This window comes from Erinaceus europaeus, chromosome 22 (assembly GCF_950295315.1).
Source record: "Erinaceus europaeus chromosome 22, mEriEur2.1, whole genome shotgun sequence".
Taxonomy (NCBI): domain Eukaryota; kingdom Metazoa; phylum Chordata; class Mammalia; order Eulipotyphla; family Erinaceidae; genus Erinaceus; species Erinaceus europaeus.
In genome coordinates this window covers 18,182,480-18,197,251 of record NC_080183.1, presented here as the reverse complement: position 1 = coordinate 18,197,251, position 14,772 = coordinate 18,182,480, and the positions used below count along the sequence as shown (strand labels likewise).

The window sequence follows — 14,772 nt, the reverse complement described above, 5'->3', positions numbered from 1 at the left end:
AATACACCACCATTGAACCCAGGCCCTTGCACACTCTTACGTGCGTGCTCAACCAGAAGCAATGTACCACCATTGAACCCGGGCCCTTGCACACTCTTACGTGCATGCTCAACCAGAAGCTATGCACCACCACAGAACACGGGCCATTGCACAATCTTATGTGCGTGCTCAAAGAGAAGCAGTGAACCATCATTGAACATGGGCCCTTGCAGGATCTTACGTGCGTGCTCAACCAGAAGCAACACACAACAGTTGAACCCGGGTCCTTGCACACTGTTACATGCGTGCTCAACCAGAAGCAATGCACCACCATTGAACCCGGGCCCTTGCACGCTGTCACGTGCGTGCTCAACCAGAAGCAATGCACCACCATTGAACCCGGGTCCTTGCACACTCTTACATGCATGCTCAACCAGAAGCAATCTACCAAAATTGAACCCGGGCACTTGCACAATCTTACGTGCATGCTCAACCAGAAGCAATGCACCACCATTGAACCTGGGCCCTTGAAAACTCTTAGGTGCGTGCTCAACCAGAAGCAGTGCACCACCACTGAACTGGGCCTTTGCACGCTCTTATGTGCATGCTCAACCAGAAGCAATGCACCACCATTGAACCCGGGCCCTTGCAAACTCTTAGGTACGTGCTCAACCAGAAGCAGTGCACCACCATTGAACGCGGTCCTATGCACGCTGTTACGTGCGAGCTCAACCAGAAGCAATGCAGCACCATTGAACCCGGGTCCTTGCACAATCTTACGTGTGTGCTCAACCAGAATCAGTGCAACATCATTGAACCCGTCCCTTGTACAATATTACGTGCATGCTCAAACAGAAGCAATGCACCACCATTGAACCCGGGCCCTTGCAGGCTCTTACATGTGTGCTCAACCAGAAGCAGTGCACCACCATTGAACACAGGCCCTTGCACGCTGTTACATGCGTGCTCAACCAGAAGCAGTGCACCACCATTGAACCCAGTACATTGCACGTTCTTATGTGCATGCTCAACCAGAAGCAATGCACCACCATTGAACCCGGGCCCATGCACAATCTTACGTGTGTGCTGAACCAGAAGCAGTGCACCACCATTGAACGCGGTCCTATGCACGCTGTTACGTGCGTGCTCAACCAGAAGCAGTGCACCACCATTGAACCCGGGTCCTTGCACAATCTTACGTGCGTGCTGAACCAGAAGCAGTGCACCACCATTGAACCCGGGTCCTTGCACAATCTTACGTGCGTGCTGAACCAGAAGCAGTGCACCACCATTGAACGCGGTCCTATGCACGCTGTTACGTGCGTGCTCAACCAGAAGCAGTGCACCACCATTGAATCCAGTACATTGCACGTTCTTATGTGCATGCTCAACCAGAAGCAATGCACCACCATTGAACCCGGGCCCATGCACAATCTTACGTGTGTGCTCATCCAGAAGTAGTGCACCACCATTGAACACAGGCCCTTGCACAATCTTACATGCGTGCTCAACCAGAAGCAATGTAACACCATTGAACCCGGGCCCTTGCAAACTCTTATGTGCTTGCTCAACCAGAAGCAGTGTACCACCATTGAACCCGGGCCATTGCACACTCTTACATGCGTGCTCAACCAGAAGCAATGTACCACTATTGAACCCGGGCCTTTGCACAATCTTACGTGTGTGCTCTACCAGAAGCAATACACCACCATTGAATCCGAGCCCGTGCATGCTCTTACATGCATGCTGAACCAGAAGTAATGTACCACCATTGAACCCGGGCCCGTGCACGCTGTTACGTGCGTGCTCAACCAGAAGCAGTGCACCACCATTGAACCCGGGCCCTTGCACGCTGTTACGTGCGTGCTCAACCAGAAGCAATGCACCACCATTAAACCTTGGCCCTTCCACACTGTTACGTGCGTGCTCAACCAGAAGCAGTGCACCACCATTGAACCCGGGCCCTTGCACGCTGTTACGTGCGTGCTCAACCAGAAGCAATGCACCACCATTGAACCCAAGCCCGTCCACGCTGTTACGTGTGTGCTCAACCAGAAGCAATGCACCACTATTGCTTCTCTCTCTCTTTTTTTAACGACTTCATTATTAGTTTTGAATGTTGAAATTATTTTTATATCTGAGTATCTTCATTGAAGATCACAGTTTGGTTTATGTACCTAATTAATAGCTAAAATATGTACTGCATTCTTTTTTTGTTTCTTTTTAAATGTCACTACTAGTGATACTTAAGTCTGATTCATCTATCTGAATCTATCAACTGCTTATAGGTTCCTAAGTAGACCATGATTTTGCCAATGCCAAATCAGTTTACTAGTTACATCTGCACCCATTATCAAATTGAATATTGCAGTTCTCCAGTTCTTTGAGGTGAGAAGAGGTGTTAGCGATTAATTTTGGCTATTTTTATATGTTAGAGGCTATACTGAATAGTTTTCATTTTTCATACTTTAAAAATAAAGCATTACTAATTAAATACATGTCAAATTTTTAAATTAAATGAAGTTGAATGATTTCTAGTACTTTTGTTTCTTAATCATATATTATGCTTTATTTGCAGGACCGTTTAAATACCTTGGAAACGGTAAGTGGGGCCTTCACTTTCTCTCCTTCGGTCAGTTAGAATTACTGCTATGCCCTGATGTTGATTTCAGATCATTCCTCAAAGGAAGCAGTACCAGAAAGCATTTTAAGACTGCACCTGATATTCAAGGGGAAAAACAAGCTAAATAGAAACCTAGAAGGTATGTGGACATTAGAATTTTGAAGCCAAAAAGTAAAAACTGAGAAAGGCAATAATGTGTATATTTTAGTGACCACTGTCCTCTCAGGATGGGTGAGGGTGAGATGTTTAAACCTGTGCAAAACATAATTCTAGTATAAAGAATACTTGAAGTGTACTGCTTGATAAGAAACCAATTTAAGATGCTTTTTTTGTACTTGAAAGTCTTGAATAGTCAACAATAATTTTTATATTGTTTTCAACAATATCCAAATAGGGAATAAAGAAACCTTTTCTCAAGAATTTTACTACAGGAACTTGGTAATGGGGAATTATTTTTAAGTGCATGAATATGAAAACTGTGATTTCAAATACTTGCTGGAAAATTATTTTTAAAAAAATAGGAGGCAGGTAGCTCGTTGTTTGGCAATAAACTATTTAGATAAAGCATATAATTTCCACACAACATGTCATGATTGTTATGGGGTAGAACTAAAGCAGAATGTTGAATGGAAGCAAGTCCATGATGTAGAATCTTGTTTTTTCAGTGGCGATATATACGTGAAAGGATGGGGGAAAGAGGAGAATAAACATAAGTCAACACTCATTTGTGAAACAAGTATTGAGGATTGCAATTTTTATGTTTCGCTCACCTAAGTTCTATAAAGAATGCTTGTTTGACTGGCATAAACATTTCTATAATAAAAACCATACAAATTGGAATAAAAGTAAAATAAATTATGGTACCTCCTTAATAATAAAATATTATTCAGCCTAAAACACAGTAGGCTCAGAGAGCAAAATATTACCAGGAGATAAGGGATATTATATGATGATAAATGATGACTATTCATATTTTCTTTAAATAAAAAAAACAGTTAAAGAGAGCACCAAATAGGGGCCAGGTGGTGGTGCACCTGGTTGAGCGCACATGTTACAGTGTGCTCAGACTAGGGTTCGATTCCCCCAGACCCCACCTGCACTCGCTTTGCAAGTGGTGAGGCAGAACTGTGGGTGTCTCTCTGTCTCCCCTTCCCTCTCGATTTCTGCTGTCTCTATCCAATAAATAAAGATAATAGAAAACTTGAAGAAAAAAAAAAGAGAGAAAGAAAGCACAAAATGGGAAGAGTGAATTGGGGTTAGTGGTTATTTTTAATTTATTTTTTCATATTTTTAATATAAAGGGGGAAGTAAGAAACACGGTACAATGGAGCCAATTAATAAAATATTTGCTTTGTGATTAAGGAAATGAAATATTCTAATGGAGATTATTTTCCTCCTGTGTAAGCGAGTGATTTTTAACTGCCTGTTTCAGACCTTCGTGGGTAAATGATCTATTCCATGGATTTAAAGGGGCCACTTGGAGTCTACGCTGACCTCAGTTTCAGGATGATGACATTGAGAAGAATGCGTATTCAGTGTTCCTCACTCACCCTTAGGGACTGTCTGACTAACAGGGTTGGGCTTGTGAGGTCAATGCTAGTTTTAAAATCCATCAGTAGCCCCGGAATGTTTGTTTGAGAACCTTAGTCCACCTGTACAGCATTTCGCAAATCACTTGTTTGCTGACTTCTTCATCTGTAAAAGTGACTGGGATTCAATTTATGATTTACATTTTTGTGCTTATCAGATTGTTTTAAGAATTAAGAGGCCAAGCGCACATGCAAATATTAAGAACCACGCTAATACAGATTATCATCGACATACGACCTCTCATTTACTTGTGTCAGTTCTACTAACATGGCTTATAAAACTCCAAGTGGTAGCAACCACAGAACCCTGTATGACTTTTATTATCATCGGCCATTCTTTTTCATTTGTATAATTCCTTGCCTAACAAATGACTATGGAATAGAATCTTAAATACTTTATTCTAAGATTCCTCTCAGAATAAAGATAAACTTTAAAGTGATCATGAGACATATGAAATGCCCTGTTAACTAGGCTTTTTTTTATAGTAGCTATTTTTCTCAAGATGGCTTTCATTTGAAATAACTATAATAAGCAAAACCATAAAAATGAAAATGCTCAGTAATAGAATTAATGTTCAAATACTATGAAGCCCTTTGACTTTATAAGGAGCAGATTTGTACATTTACTGGACTATTCAACTGGTAAAGTATTTTGTAGTTCATAAAATCAAATACGCTGGAAGCAATCTGAAGATCATTTATTATGCTCTCACAACTCAGCTTCGGCCATGGAAAAGTGTTGGTGGTCTACATTGGGTTGGGTTGACACACTGGTAGGCAACGCAGCTGTTTGCGATGTCACTGTTCCATGCACATAAGTGTTACAGAATGCTTTCTCACGTTCAGTGGCCGTATAACACCTGTATTAGGTGGGCAGGAGTTCGCGTGATAAAATCCCATTGAAACAAAATGAGGAAAACCAATTATATGGGACCCTGCCTTAGTCTGACAAAAGCTAGCACTTATCACGGGTAAGCAGAGTCACTGAGTCCAGTAGAAGAGGAAGCTATAGCCTCCCCGAAAAGATATCAGTAGGTCTTCTGTATATCTGAAAGATCTGGATTTCATTATCTTTCATATTTAATTGTTTTTAAAACCTTAATATACCTTGTATTCTTTAAGATAGTTCTCTTTTTGAAAAAGCTTCACTTATTTGATAGAGACAGCCAGAAATCAAGAGGGAAGGGGGAGGCTAGAGAGGGAGAGAGACATAGAGAGACATCTGCAGCCCTGCTTCACCACTCATGAAGCTTTCCCCCTGCATGTGGGAACCAGGGGCTCGAACCCGGGTCCTTGCTCACTATAAGGTGTGTGCTTAACCAGGTGCGCCACCGCCCGGTCCCATATTTAAAATAATTCTTGCCATAAAATCTATTGCACTTAGAGCACTGTGGTCATAAGTTTTTGAAATCAGTTCTCTTAATATGTGTAATTTTGTTAAAGAGAAGCAGGAATTATGATTAGATAGAAAAGACTTGCAAGCTCAAATATATTCGATATTAAGATAAAAGGCATTGAGGGAAAACAAATTAGAAAGAAATTCAGAGGGAAATAGAATAATATAAAATGTCTTTTGAAAAGGATCTTTATTTTGTAAGTAGATGAATAGTGATGGTGAATTATAAATAAAGTTCATTGGACAATTTCATATGAAATAGAATTTCATTTAAAAATGTCAACATTTACTATATTCCAGAAATTTGGTCTTTTGCACTGAAGACTTTCAGACAACTTTAAATGTATGTGGAAAGAGAGGTAGCTTTGATGATCAAGCATGTGGAGGATACATAATTTAACAAATTATTCAGGGAAAAGTATATATTTTGACTTAGAGCAAATGTCTAATTGTTTCATTTACAATTTGCTTGTGCTTAATGGGCTTCTTGAGTCAATGTTACTTAAGGTAATAAAATCTCCTTTATTTTCAGACTATATTTTCTTTGATAATATGACTTGTAGAATAAGTCCTAGCCTGAAGCTATGTGGAGAAAAGGATTAAACAATTTACTATATTAAGAAGTGCTAGGTTCAAGTTCTATCCTGGCACCATAAGCCAGAGCTGTGCAGTGCTCTGCCCACCCCCTTCCTTCACTGAAAATACAATCAATAAAACATGAAGAAAGAAAAAGGAGGTGGTATTAGGGGTCAGTGAGCCTGGCCCAGATTTGAGCCACCAGCATAATGGAGTACAGTAAATCCTAGGGAAGATTCCATGCTATGATGCCTCTTCTCTCTGTCTCTCTGTCTCCCTCTCCCTTTCCCTCTCTCCTCTCCCCTCCTCTGCTTCCCCCCCCCCCAGAAAAGACATCTTGGGGTAGTGAAATCACTAATGTGCAGGGCACTGATGTTGTCCCCTCTCCCCTTCTCCCAAATAAATGGAAAAGTCTGTAACACTCTTAGAGATCCCACTTCTAGTTCCTAAAAACTCAGGGCCTTAATCACATCTTCACAGTGTCCAGCTAAAGTGAGTAGTGACCCATCTGAGGGATGTTTTGCTGTTGACCTTCTTGGTGTCCGAGAGTGTAGGACTGCCCAAGTATTGTGATCACTCCCTGAGTTAGACTCTTCCTCCGCCTGTGGCGTTGGAGTAGGCGGCTCTTGCTGAGCTTCTAGTTTTCTTTCCCTCTCACCTTGAGTCTAGCTCACTGTGCTTCAGTCCCTGCTTCGTGTCTGGTCCGTTGGACAGGGAGCAGTTGCCAAAGAACCCTTCTTAGGACAGCAGATTCTGCTGTAGGGCACTGAGGAGTATATGGGCCCAGTGGGGTTAACGCTTTTACCAAAGTGTCCTGGTTAAGCTCAGGAAATAAGTGACTCGAGTATGAAAATCTAGCCAAATAAACTGTTAATGATTTGCTGTGCCTCTTCTGAGTATTTGTAAGAATCTTGAAGCTCAGCAAAACTTGGCTTTATCTCTTTATAAAGCCAGAACTTGCTGTTTCAGAACCAAAGAGCAAGCTAGGTTCATTTTTGGTTTTGCCAAGACTATGAGCCTCTCATTGAAGTTGCCTGAAAGGTTCAGTCAGATTGGCCTTGCACCAAATAAAACGCAGTGTGCTCTGTACGGTTTTGACCCAGAATCAGGTGAATCTCAGCAGTTTTGGCTGGGCTACATTGTAAAATTTTGGATTTCTTCAGACTTGACACTTCCTGGGAACCCATTCAAATTGAAACCGGAAAAAGGTTTTGCACAAACCCTGTCCTAGCCCACTCTGCCAAGTTTCCCACTGCTCTGTTAGTCTACCTTCTGTATATCGCATCGAGGGCAAACGGAAATATCCTCATGAATCTCTCATGAGGGATCCTGGTTGAAACAATCTAGACATTCTCCTTGTGCCACCTTGTCCCGAAATACAGAGCCTGTATTCAGCGTTAGTCAGCATGAAAATATGTATGTTTTGCCATAAGGGGGTCATCTCCAAAGGGTTAAGTTGCAAAAACACGCCGGTGCTTGTGGTCTCAAAAAAGACAATGCCGCTGAAACCAGTGAGCTGTGGATGCCAAGTGAGAACTTTGTGGCCAAGGTGATGGCCGACTTAAAAACATAAGGCCTCTGGCCTGCAGAAAACGGTCTCTTGCAGGCCTCTCAAATTTGCCGTCAACACAGTGACATGAGGCAAGTACTTAATGAATGCAGCTTCACACGCGGGCGGATTTAGTGTTACTGGGTCGCTTAGTGTTTGGAGGTCAGACTGGCAGCTTCATATTTGACGCTGATAAGTAGTCCCACTGCCTTGTCTAACTGCCTTGCTTGGTAATGTGCTTTATAGCCTGCTCTAAACACTATCAGAAACGTACTATCAATAACGTATCAATAACACTATCTATAACGTACCGCATTCTCTGGGTAAGATGCCCTTGTTTTTATATTGTGAAGATGATCCGAATGTCTATTATAAAATGCAGTGGAAGTATCTTGTTAAAAATACTATGTATAGTGCCAGAGAAATGGCTCATTCGGACAGTGTGTGGCTCTGCCATGTGCACAACGCAGTTATAAGCCTGGGCCACCACTGCACTGAAGTGTCTGCCTCTGTATGGAAAAAAAAAAGGTGTGTGTGTGAGTGAGTATGTGTGTGAGTGTGTGTGTGAGTGTGTATGTGAGTGTGTGTGTGTGGGAGTGAGTGTGTGAGTGAGTGTGTGTGTGAGTGTGCGTGAGTGTGTGTGTGTGAGTGTGTGTGAGTGTGTGTGTGTTAGTGAGTGTGTGTGAGTGAGTATGTGTGAGTGTGTGTGTGAGTGCGTGTGTGTGCGTGTGTGTGAGTGTGTGTGTGCGTGTGTGTGAGTGTGCGTGTGTGTGAGTGTGTGTGTGTGTGTGAGTATGTGTGTGAGTGTGTATGTGAGTGTGAGTGTGTGTGAGTGTGTGAGTGAGTGTGTGTGTGTGTGTGAGTGTGTGTGTGTGTGTGTGTGAGTGTGTGTGTGAGTGTGTGTGTGAGTGTGAGTGTGTGTGTGTGTGTGTGTGAGTGTGAGTGTGTGTGAGTGTGTGTGTGAGTGTGTATGTGAGTGAGAGTGAGTGTGTGTGTGGGAGTGAGTGTGTGTGTGAGTGAGTGTGTGTGTGAGTGAGTGTGTGTGTGAGTGAGTGTGTGTGAGTGTGTGAGTGTGTGAGTGTGTGTGTGTGAGTGTGTGTGTGTGTGTGAGTGTGTGTGTGTGAGTGTGTGTGTGAGTGAGTGTGTGTGTGAGTGTGTGTGTGAGTGAGTGTGTGTGTGTGAGTGTGTATGAGTGAGTGTGTGTGTGAAGAAATACCTCCATTTCCTTTAACAGCACGTGTAGGTAAAGTCTTGGGAGTCTGTACCTACTATAAAATCAGACTCTAGATAGCTGGGACTGGGTGGAGGGTGGTTCACCCGGTAGGGCACACACGCCAAGTGTCAGAGCCTGCTCTCAGGCCCTTCCTTCCTTCCTACAGGGAGGAAACTATGAACAGTAGGACAGTGCTACAGGCGGCTTCTTTCTCTCTTTCTCCTTTAACCCCTTTCACCCTCTAGCAGAAAGGGAAAAAAACTGAATGCCCGGAATTATGGAGCTGTACATAAACCTGAAGCCTAACAATAACCCTGTTAGCAGGAGAAGAAGAAGGAAAACTCCAGCATAATTTTATTTTTTTAAAAATTTTTATTGCTTTTTTTTTGTGCCTCCTGGCTTATTGCTGGGTCTCAGTGCCTGCACTATGAATTCAGGACAGAGAGAAATGGAGAGAGGAAGGGAAGACAGAGAGGGGAAGAGAAAGACAGACACCTGCAGACCTGCTTCACCGCCTGTGAAGAGACCCTCCTGCAGGTGGGGACCCGGGGGCTCGAACCGGGATCCTTACGCCGGTCCTTGCGCTTTGCGCCACCTGTACAACCCACTGTGCTACCGTCCGGCCCCGTCTGGCATAATTTTAAAACAAAATATTTGTTATGCCCTTGATATAGACAGTAGTCAGGAAAAATGCTTGTTGTTTACATATTGTAGTTATCTCATTTACATTTTTTTAAATATGATTTGGGGAATTCTCACTTTGTGCCTCTAATTTTAACTGATTGCAAATAAGTTTTCACTGAAAATTACTGTATTGATTGTTTTAAAATAATGAAAAGGGGGGAGTCGGGCTGTAGCGCAGCAGGTTAAGCGCAGGTGGCGCAAAGCGCAAGGACCGGCATAAGGATCCGGTTCGAGCCCCTGGCTCCCCACCTGCAGGGGAGTCGCTTCACAGGCGGTGAAGCAGGTCTACAGGTGTCTGTCTTTCTCTCCTCCTCTCTGTCTTCCCCTCCTCTCTCCATTTCTCTCTGTCCTATCCAACAACGACAACAACAATAATAACTACAACAATAAAACAACAAGGGCAACAAAAGGGAATAAATAAATAAAAAATAAATAAATAAATAATGATATAAGAAGCTGTGTCTAGGAGGTCAGGCAGGGGTCCAGCCAAATGACCACAATTTTAACACAATCTTAACACAGTCTTAACCACAATCTTGACACTCTGACTGTATAGCCAGGTGCTGGCCCTGGAAAAGTTGCTCGCCCTCCACGTTTCAGTTTTCCTTCTTTGTGAGTGGCTAGGAATGAAGGGTACAACACCCATGTTCTAATGAGCTGCGGTCAAGGAGGGATCAAACATCTCCACAAAATGTCTACCCTGGCAGCGTGCTGAGCCCCTTCCACTTCTCATCAGCATCATTAGGTCCACAGGAAAGTAGGTCCTTGCTGCCTTGGGTCTCACGTTTTTGACAAATTCCTGACAATTTTTGTCAACACCCTTCACCCTACAGTTAAGAAAACTAGAAGCCAGAAGAGCTTAATGACAAATAAAACTAGAACTAGAACTCAAGGGGCCTGAGTCGTGACAGAATGATGCCTTCATTGCTTTTGTGACTGGGGAGAGCAATGAAACACTAGTCGAGAACTCTCTGCAACTCCCTACTTCATGGTACAAGGTCAAGACTGCATACCTACCCTGACCTGACTTGGGATCAGACACAGAAACACGACTTCTCGGGCCATCTTTAGAATTGTCAGGATCTGCCTGCGAGTTATTAGTAAAGGGAGGTTCACGAGGCAACTTTGATCTCGTTTGATTCCTCCTGAATGACAGAGTCGGCGTGCCCCTAGGTCACATTACTAGTTCGGTCTTGAGCTTGCTTTGCTCTCTGATGCTAAACTCTTCAGTCAGTCTGTTTTCGCTTAGCATCCACACACCTGCACTAGCTCCACTTACACAAGTGTTTATAAAGTTTGTTTAGGGCTTTTAGGAAACTTTGATCTCAGATGAAAGGCTGAGACCGTGTAAATCGTGACTCTCGGCACTATTAATTTAAGTACGCAAAGTGGTCCTCTGTTAATTATCTAGCATTAGTGAATGATCCCAACTTCTCCCAGCCCGTCGCATTATATTTGAACATCAAAGGGTGAAAGGCCAAGCGACCCAAATAGCCTCGCCCTCATTATTCTCTTCAGTCTCTTGTCTTCGTTTATTTTACATAGCTGCAGTTCCATAAAGGATTTTCTGGAAACGCTTCAGCATTTATCTCTGCTAGCATCTCGCTCTCCACTTGAATCCCCAAAAAAGGCCAAGGGCACACATCCTTGACTTGTTTCATCCGTATCGGGCACTAGCTATAAAGCATGTTAAATATGGACTCAATTAACATAGAAGTCCTGCTTGTGGTTCCTGGCTCATTTAAATGGGCAATTCAGCCTCTCTGGACTAATTTCTGTTATCTATCAGATGGGTCTAGTGTATATCCTAACTCTCTCACATGTTTGCTGGAATCAAATGAAATAATAGCTTGGAAAAGCTTTTTCTAGCTTTTAAAAATATCCCTCCCATATATGTTCATTACCTCTACTTGTAGCAAGAACAATAAACGGACTGGAATGTCTGCACTCAATGACCAGGATATATACATTTGAAATCCTAACATTGCCACAATACTTAATTTTTTATTAACTCATTTTATTTATAAAAAGGAAACACTGACAAGACCATAGGATAAGAGGGGTACAACTTCACACAATTCCCACCACCAGAACTCCGTATCCCCTTCCCTCCCCTGACAGCTTTCCCATTCTCTATCCCTCTGGGAGCATGGACCCAGGGTCATTGTGGGATGCAGAAGGTGGAAGGTCTGGCTTCTGTCATTGCTTCCCCGCTGGACATGGGTGTTGGCAGGTGGATCCATACTCCCAGCCTGTCTCTCTCTTTCCCCAGTGGGGCAGGGCTCTGGGGAAGCTGCTGTTTCAGTGCCTTTCTCTGTAGTCTTGTGATTTCTACTATCTATACTTGGTGTTTTTTCTTTCTAATCTAGTTGAAGAACAGTTGTAACATCCTTTCTCAAATAGCATTTTCCAAGAATCTTGGAAACTTTATTGTGCTCTTCTTCTTCCCTGACTCCCAGACCTTTGTGCATGTTTTTTTCAACTCCTATATCACTTTAGTGTGGAAATGTTGATTTCTAGTTCTTTTTTTGTTATCGCAAAAGGAACAATTCCACATTCCCCCAAGATAGATATCGGTACATTTCTACATTTCACCCTCAATCAAGCCATTTAGTCTTACTCCATCACAGGGACTTAGGTTGGTAACTCCCCCATAGTAACCCCTCTTCCTCCCTGACTCTGCTCCTGCAGACTACAGCATATTGAAGATTCACCCTGTGTGTCCTCTGCTTTTTATTTATTTATGTATTTATTTACTTGCCTCCAGGGTTATCATTGGCACTGTGAATCCACTGCTCCTGGTAGCCATTTTTTTCTGTTTTATTGGATAGGACAGAGAGACATTTGAGAGAGGGAGAGGGGTACAAAGGGAGAAAGATAGACATCTGCAGATCTGCTTCGCTGCTTACAAAGCATCCCCCCTGCAGGTGGGGAGCAGGGGCTCAAACTAGTTTCCCTGCTATTGTCCTTGCGCTTAGACAGGTGTGCCACAACCTTGCACTCTTTGCAAGGTTGAATGAGATCATCCAGCATCCACCCTTCACCTCTGGCTTATCTTGCTCCATGTGATTCCTTCTAGTTCCATCCATATTGTGGTAAAGGAGAGAATGCCGTCAGTTCTCCCGGCTATGTAGTATTCCACTGTGTATATATATGCTACAACTTCTTTAACCACTTATCTGTTGCTGGACACTTGGGTTGAACTAATAGCCAGGGCAAATTTGCCCTCAAAACTAGGTCAAACAGGGAGTCAGGCGGTAGCGCAGCAGGCTAAGTGCATGTGGCGCAAAGCACAAGGACCGCTTAGGATCCTGGTTCGAGCCCCCGGCTCCCCGCCTGCAGGGGAGTCGCTTCACAGGTGATGAAGCAGGTCTGCAGGGGTCTCTCTCTCTCTTCCTCTATCTCCCCCTTCTCTCTCAATTTCTCTCTGTCTCTATCCAATAACAAATAAAAATTTTTTAAAAACTAGGCCAAACAAACTTTAATTTCAGTACAGTGCTAAAAATCAGCACCCCCAAAAGATATTTTACATGCTATCTGTCAGGTGAGGAGCTAATAATAGCCAAGGCTTATGAAGAACTCACAAAACTCAGTTCAGGCACAGCACTGTGAAGCAGTGAGGACAAGCAGATCACAAAGTCCTGTCAGGACTGAGGCCACACAGAACTGGTCTGGGGAAAAAAATGGCACTGAAATTATGAAGGAATGAATCTAAGAGGCGGTAAAAGGTAAAGAAACTCTCCAAGGTGGAGTAGTCCTCAGTGTGCCAGTGGCATTAACTGGACTCACTCTTGGCTATATTTTTTTCTTTTATCTCTTGGGAAGGATTGATATTTTAAAATGTCTGTTCTTTTTGAAGGATTTTTCAAGAGAATGAGAAGTTTTCATTATTTGAAAATGGGGAAAAGTAATGCTCCACCTGTTTTTACAAGTGCTCTGTTGGGTCTGCCGAGCCCTCTTATAAGTAGGTGATGCGCAGTGAATCTCGGGCTCTTCTTTTCTTGGAACCGTTTCGGATTTCATCATCCTCATTGTTATTTCCTGACTCTTCTCAAGTTGGCTAGAAATGACTACAATAATATGAAAAATGGAGGAATCATTGAGTCATGTAGAAGGTTGTTATGATAAATGAACTAAGTCATCAGTAGCACAAAGTGCTTCATTCTGTTGTGTGGTCTAATGTCAGCTGAGAACTGAGGAGAATAATGCTTCCCCCTAACGTACCAGCTAACAAGTCGCAGACAACAGGCAAAGAACTTGATACACACCACAGAAGAAGCTTCATGATCTTCCTACTTTGCATGGGTTCCCTCAGCTTTCTGAATCTCATGAGATCGGTGTGGCATCTGGCCTGTGTAGGTGCCGCACAAGCTGTATTTGCATAGCCAAGGAACGCCGCAGTTAGTCAGTGCCGACTTCTGTAAAGCAACAGGGAAGATGCTCCTTCACCATATCTCTAAAGAGAGATGCTCCATCTGTTTTGTGTACAAACTCTCTTGATGAAGATAGTTTATAGTAGTCTCAAATGTAAAGCTCGGAAATAAGGCCCACGCCACAACTGATTTTTGACACGGGTTGGGAAAATGGAGTTGAAACATGCTGATGAATGAAACTGAACCACTGCGTATCACCATGCACAAAAATCAACTCAAAGGGATCAAAGATGTGGAGAATAGACCAGAAGCTATTAAGTAGAAGAAAATATTGGGAGTGGGAGGGGTTGGCTGTAGCGCAGCAAGGACCGGTGCAAGGAGCCCAGTTCGAGCCCCCGGCTCCCCATCTGCAAGGGTGTCGCTTCACAAGCGGTGAAGCAGGTCTGTAGGTGTATGTCTTTCTCTCCCCCTCTGTCTTCCCCTCCTCTCTCCATTTCTCTCTGTCCTGTCCAACAACAATGACAACAATAACAACAACAACAAAGATAAATAACAAGGGCAACAAAAAGGAAAAATTAGCCTCCAGGAGCAGTGGATTTGTAGTGCAGGCACCGAGCCCCAGTGATAACCCTGGAGGAAAAGAAAAAAGAAAAAAAAAAGAAAGAAAACATTGGCAGAACACTCCACAATCTGTGCTCCAGATATGTCTTTGAAGATAGTCCCCAAGCAAGGAAAACAAAGACAAAAACAAAGCAAACCAATGTGACTACATCAAACTGAAAAATCTCTG

General features: G+C 43.1%; 1 protein-coding gene across 13 annotated transcripts in view; it reads left to right on the top strand.

Moving 5' to 3' along the window:
* Window positions 1-14,772, top strand: part of CEP128 (centrosomal protein 128) — a 278,921-nt gene that overhangs the window by 223,815 nt on the left and 40,334 nt on the right. For 10 of the 13 annotated variants that reach the window (XM_060181353.1, XM_060181351.1, XM_060181361.1 and 7 more), the window contains one exon: window positions 2,558-2,581. The exons of 2 other annotated variants lie outside the window; for them this stretch is intronic. In XM_060181353.1, the coding sequence (XP_060037336.1) occupies window positions 2,558-2,581 (24 nt within the window). Of the gene's footprint in view, window positions 1-2,557; window positions 2,582-2,665; window positions 3,563-14,772 lie in introns of those variants that run through there. One more of the 13 variants, XM_060181365.1, reaches the window with a different exon arrangement.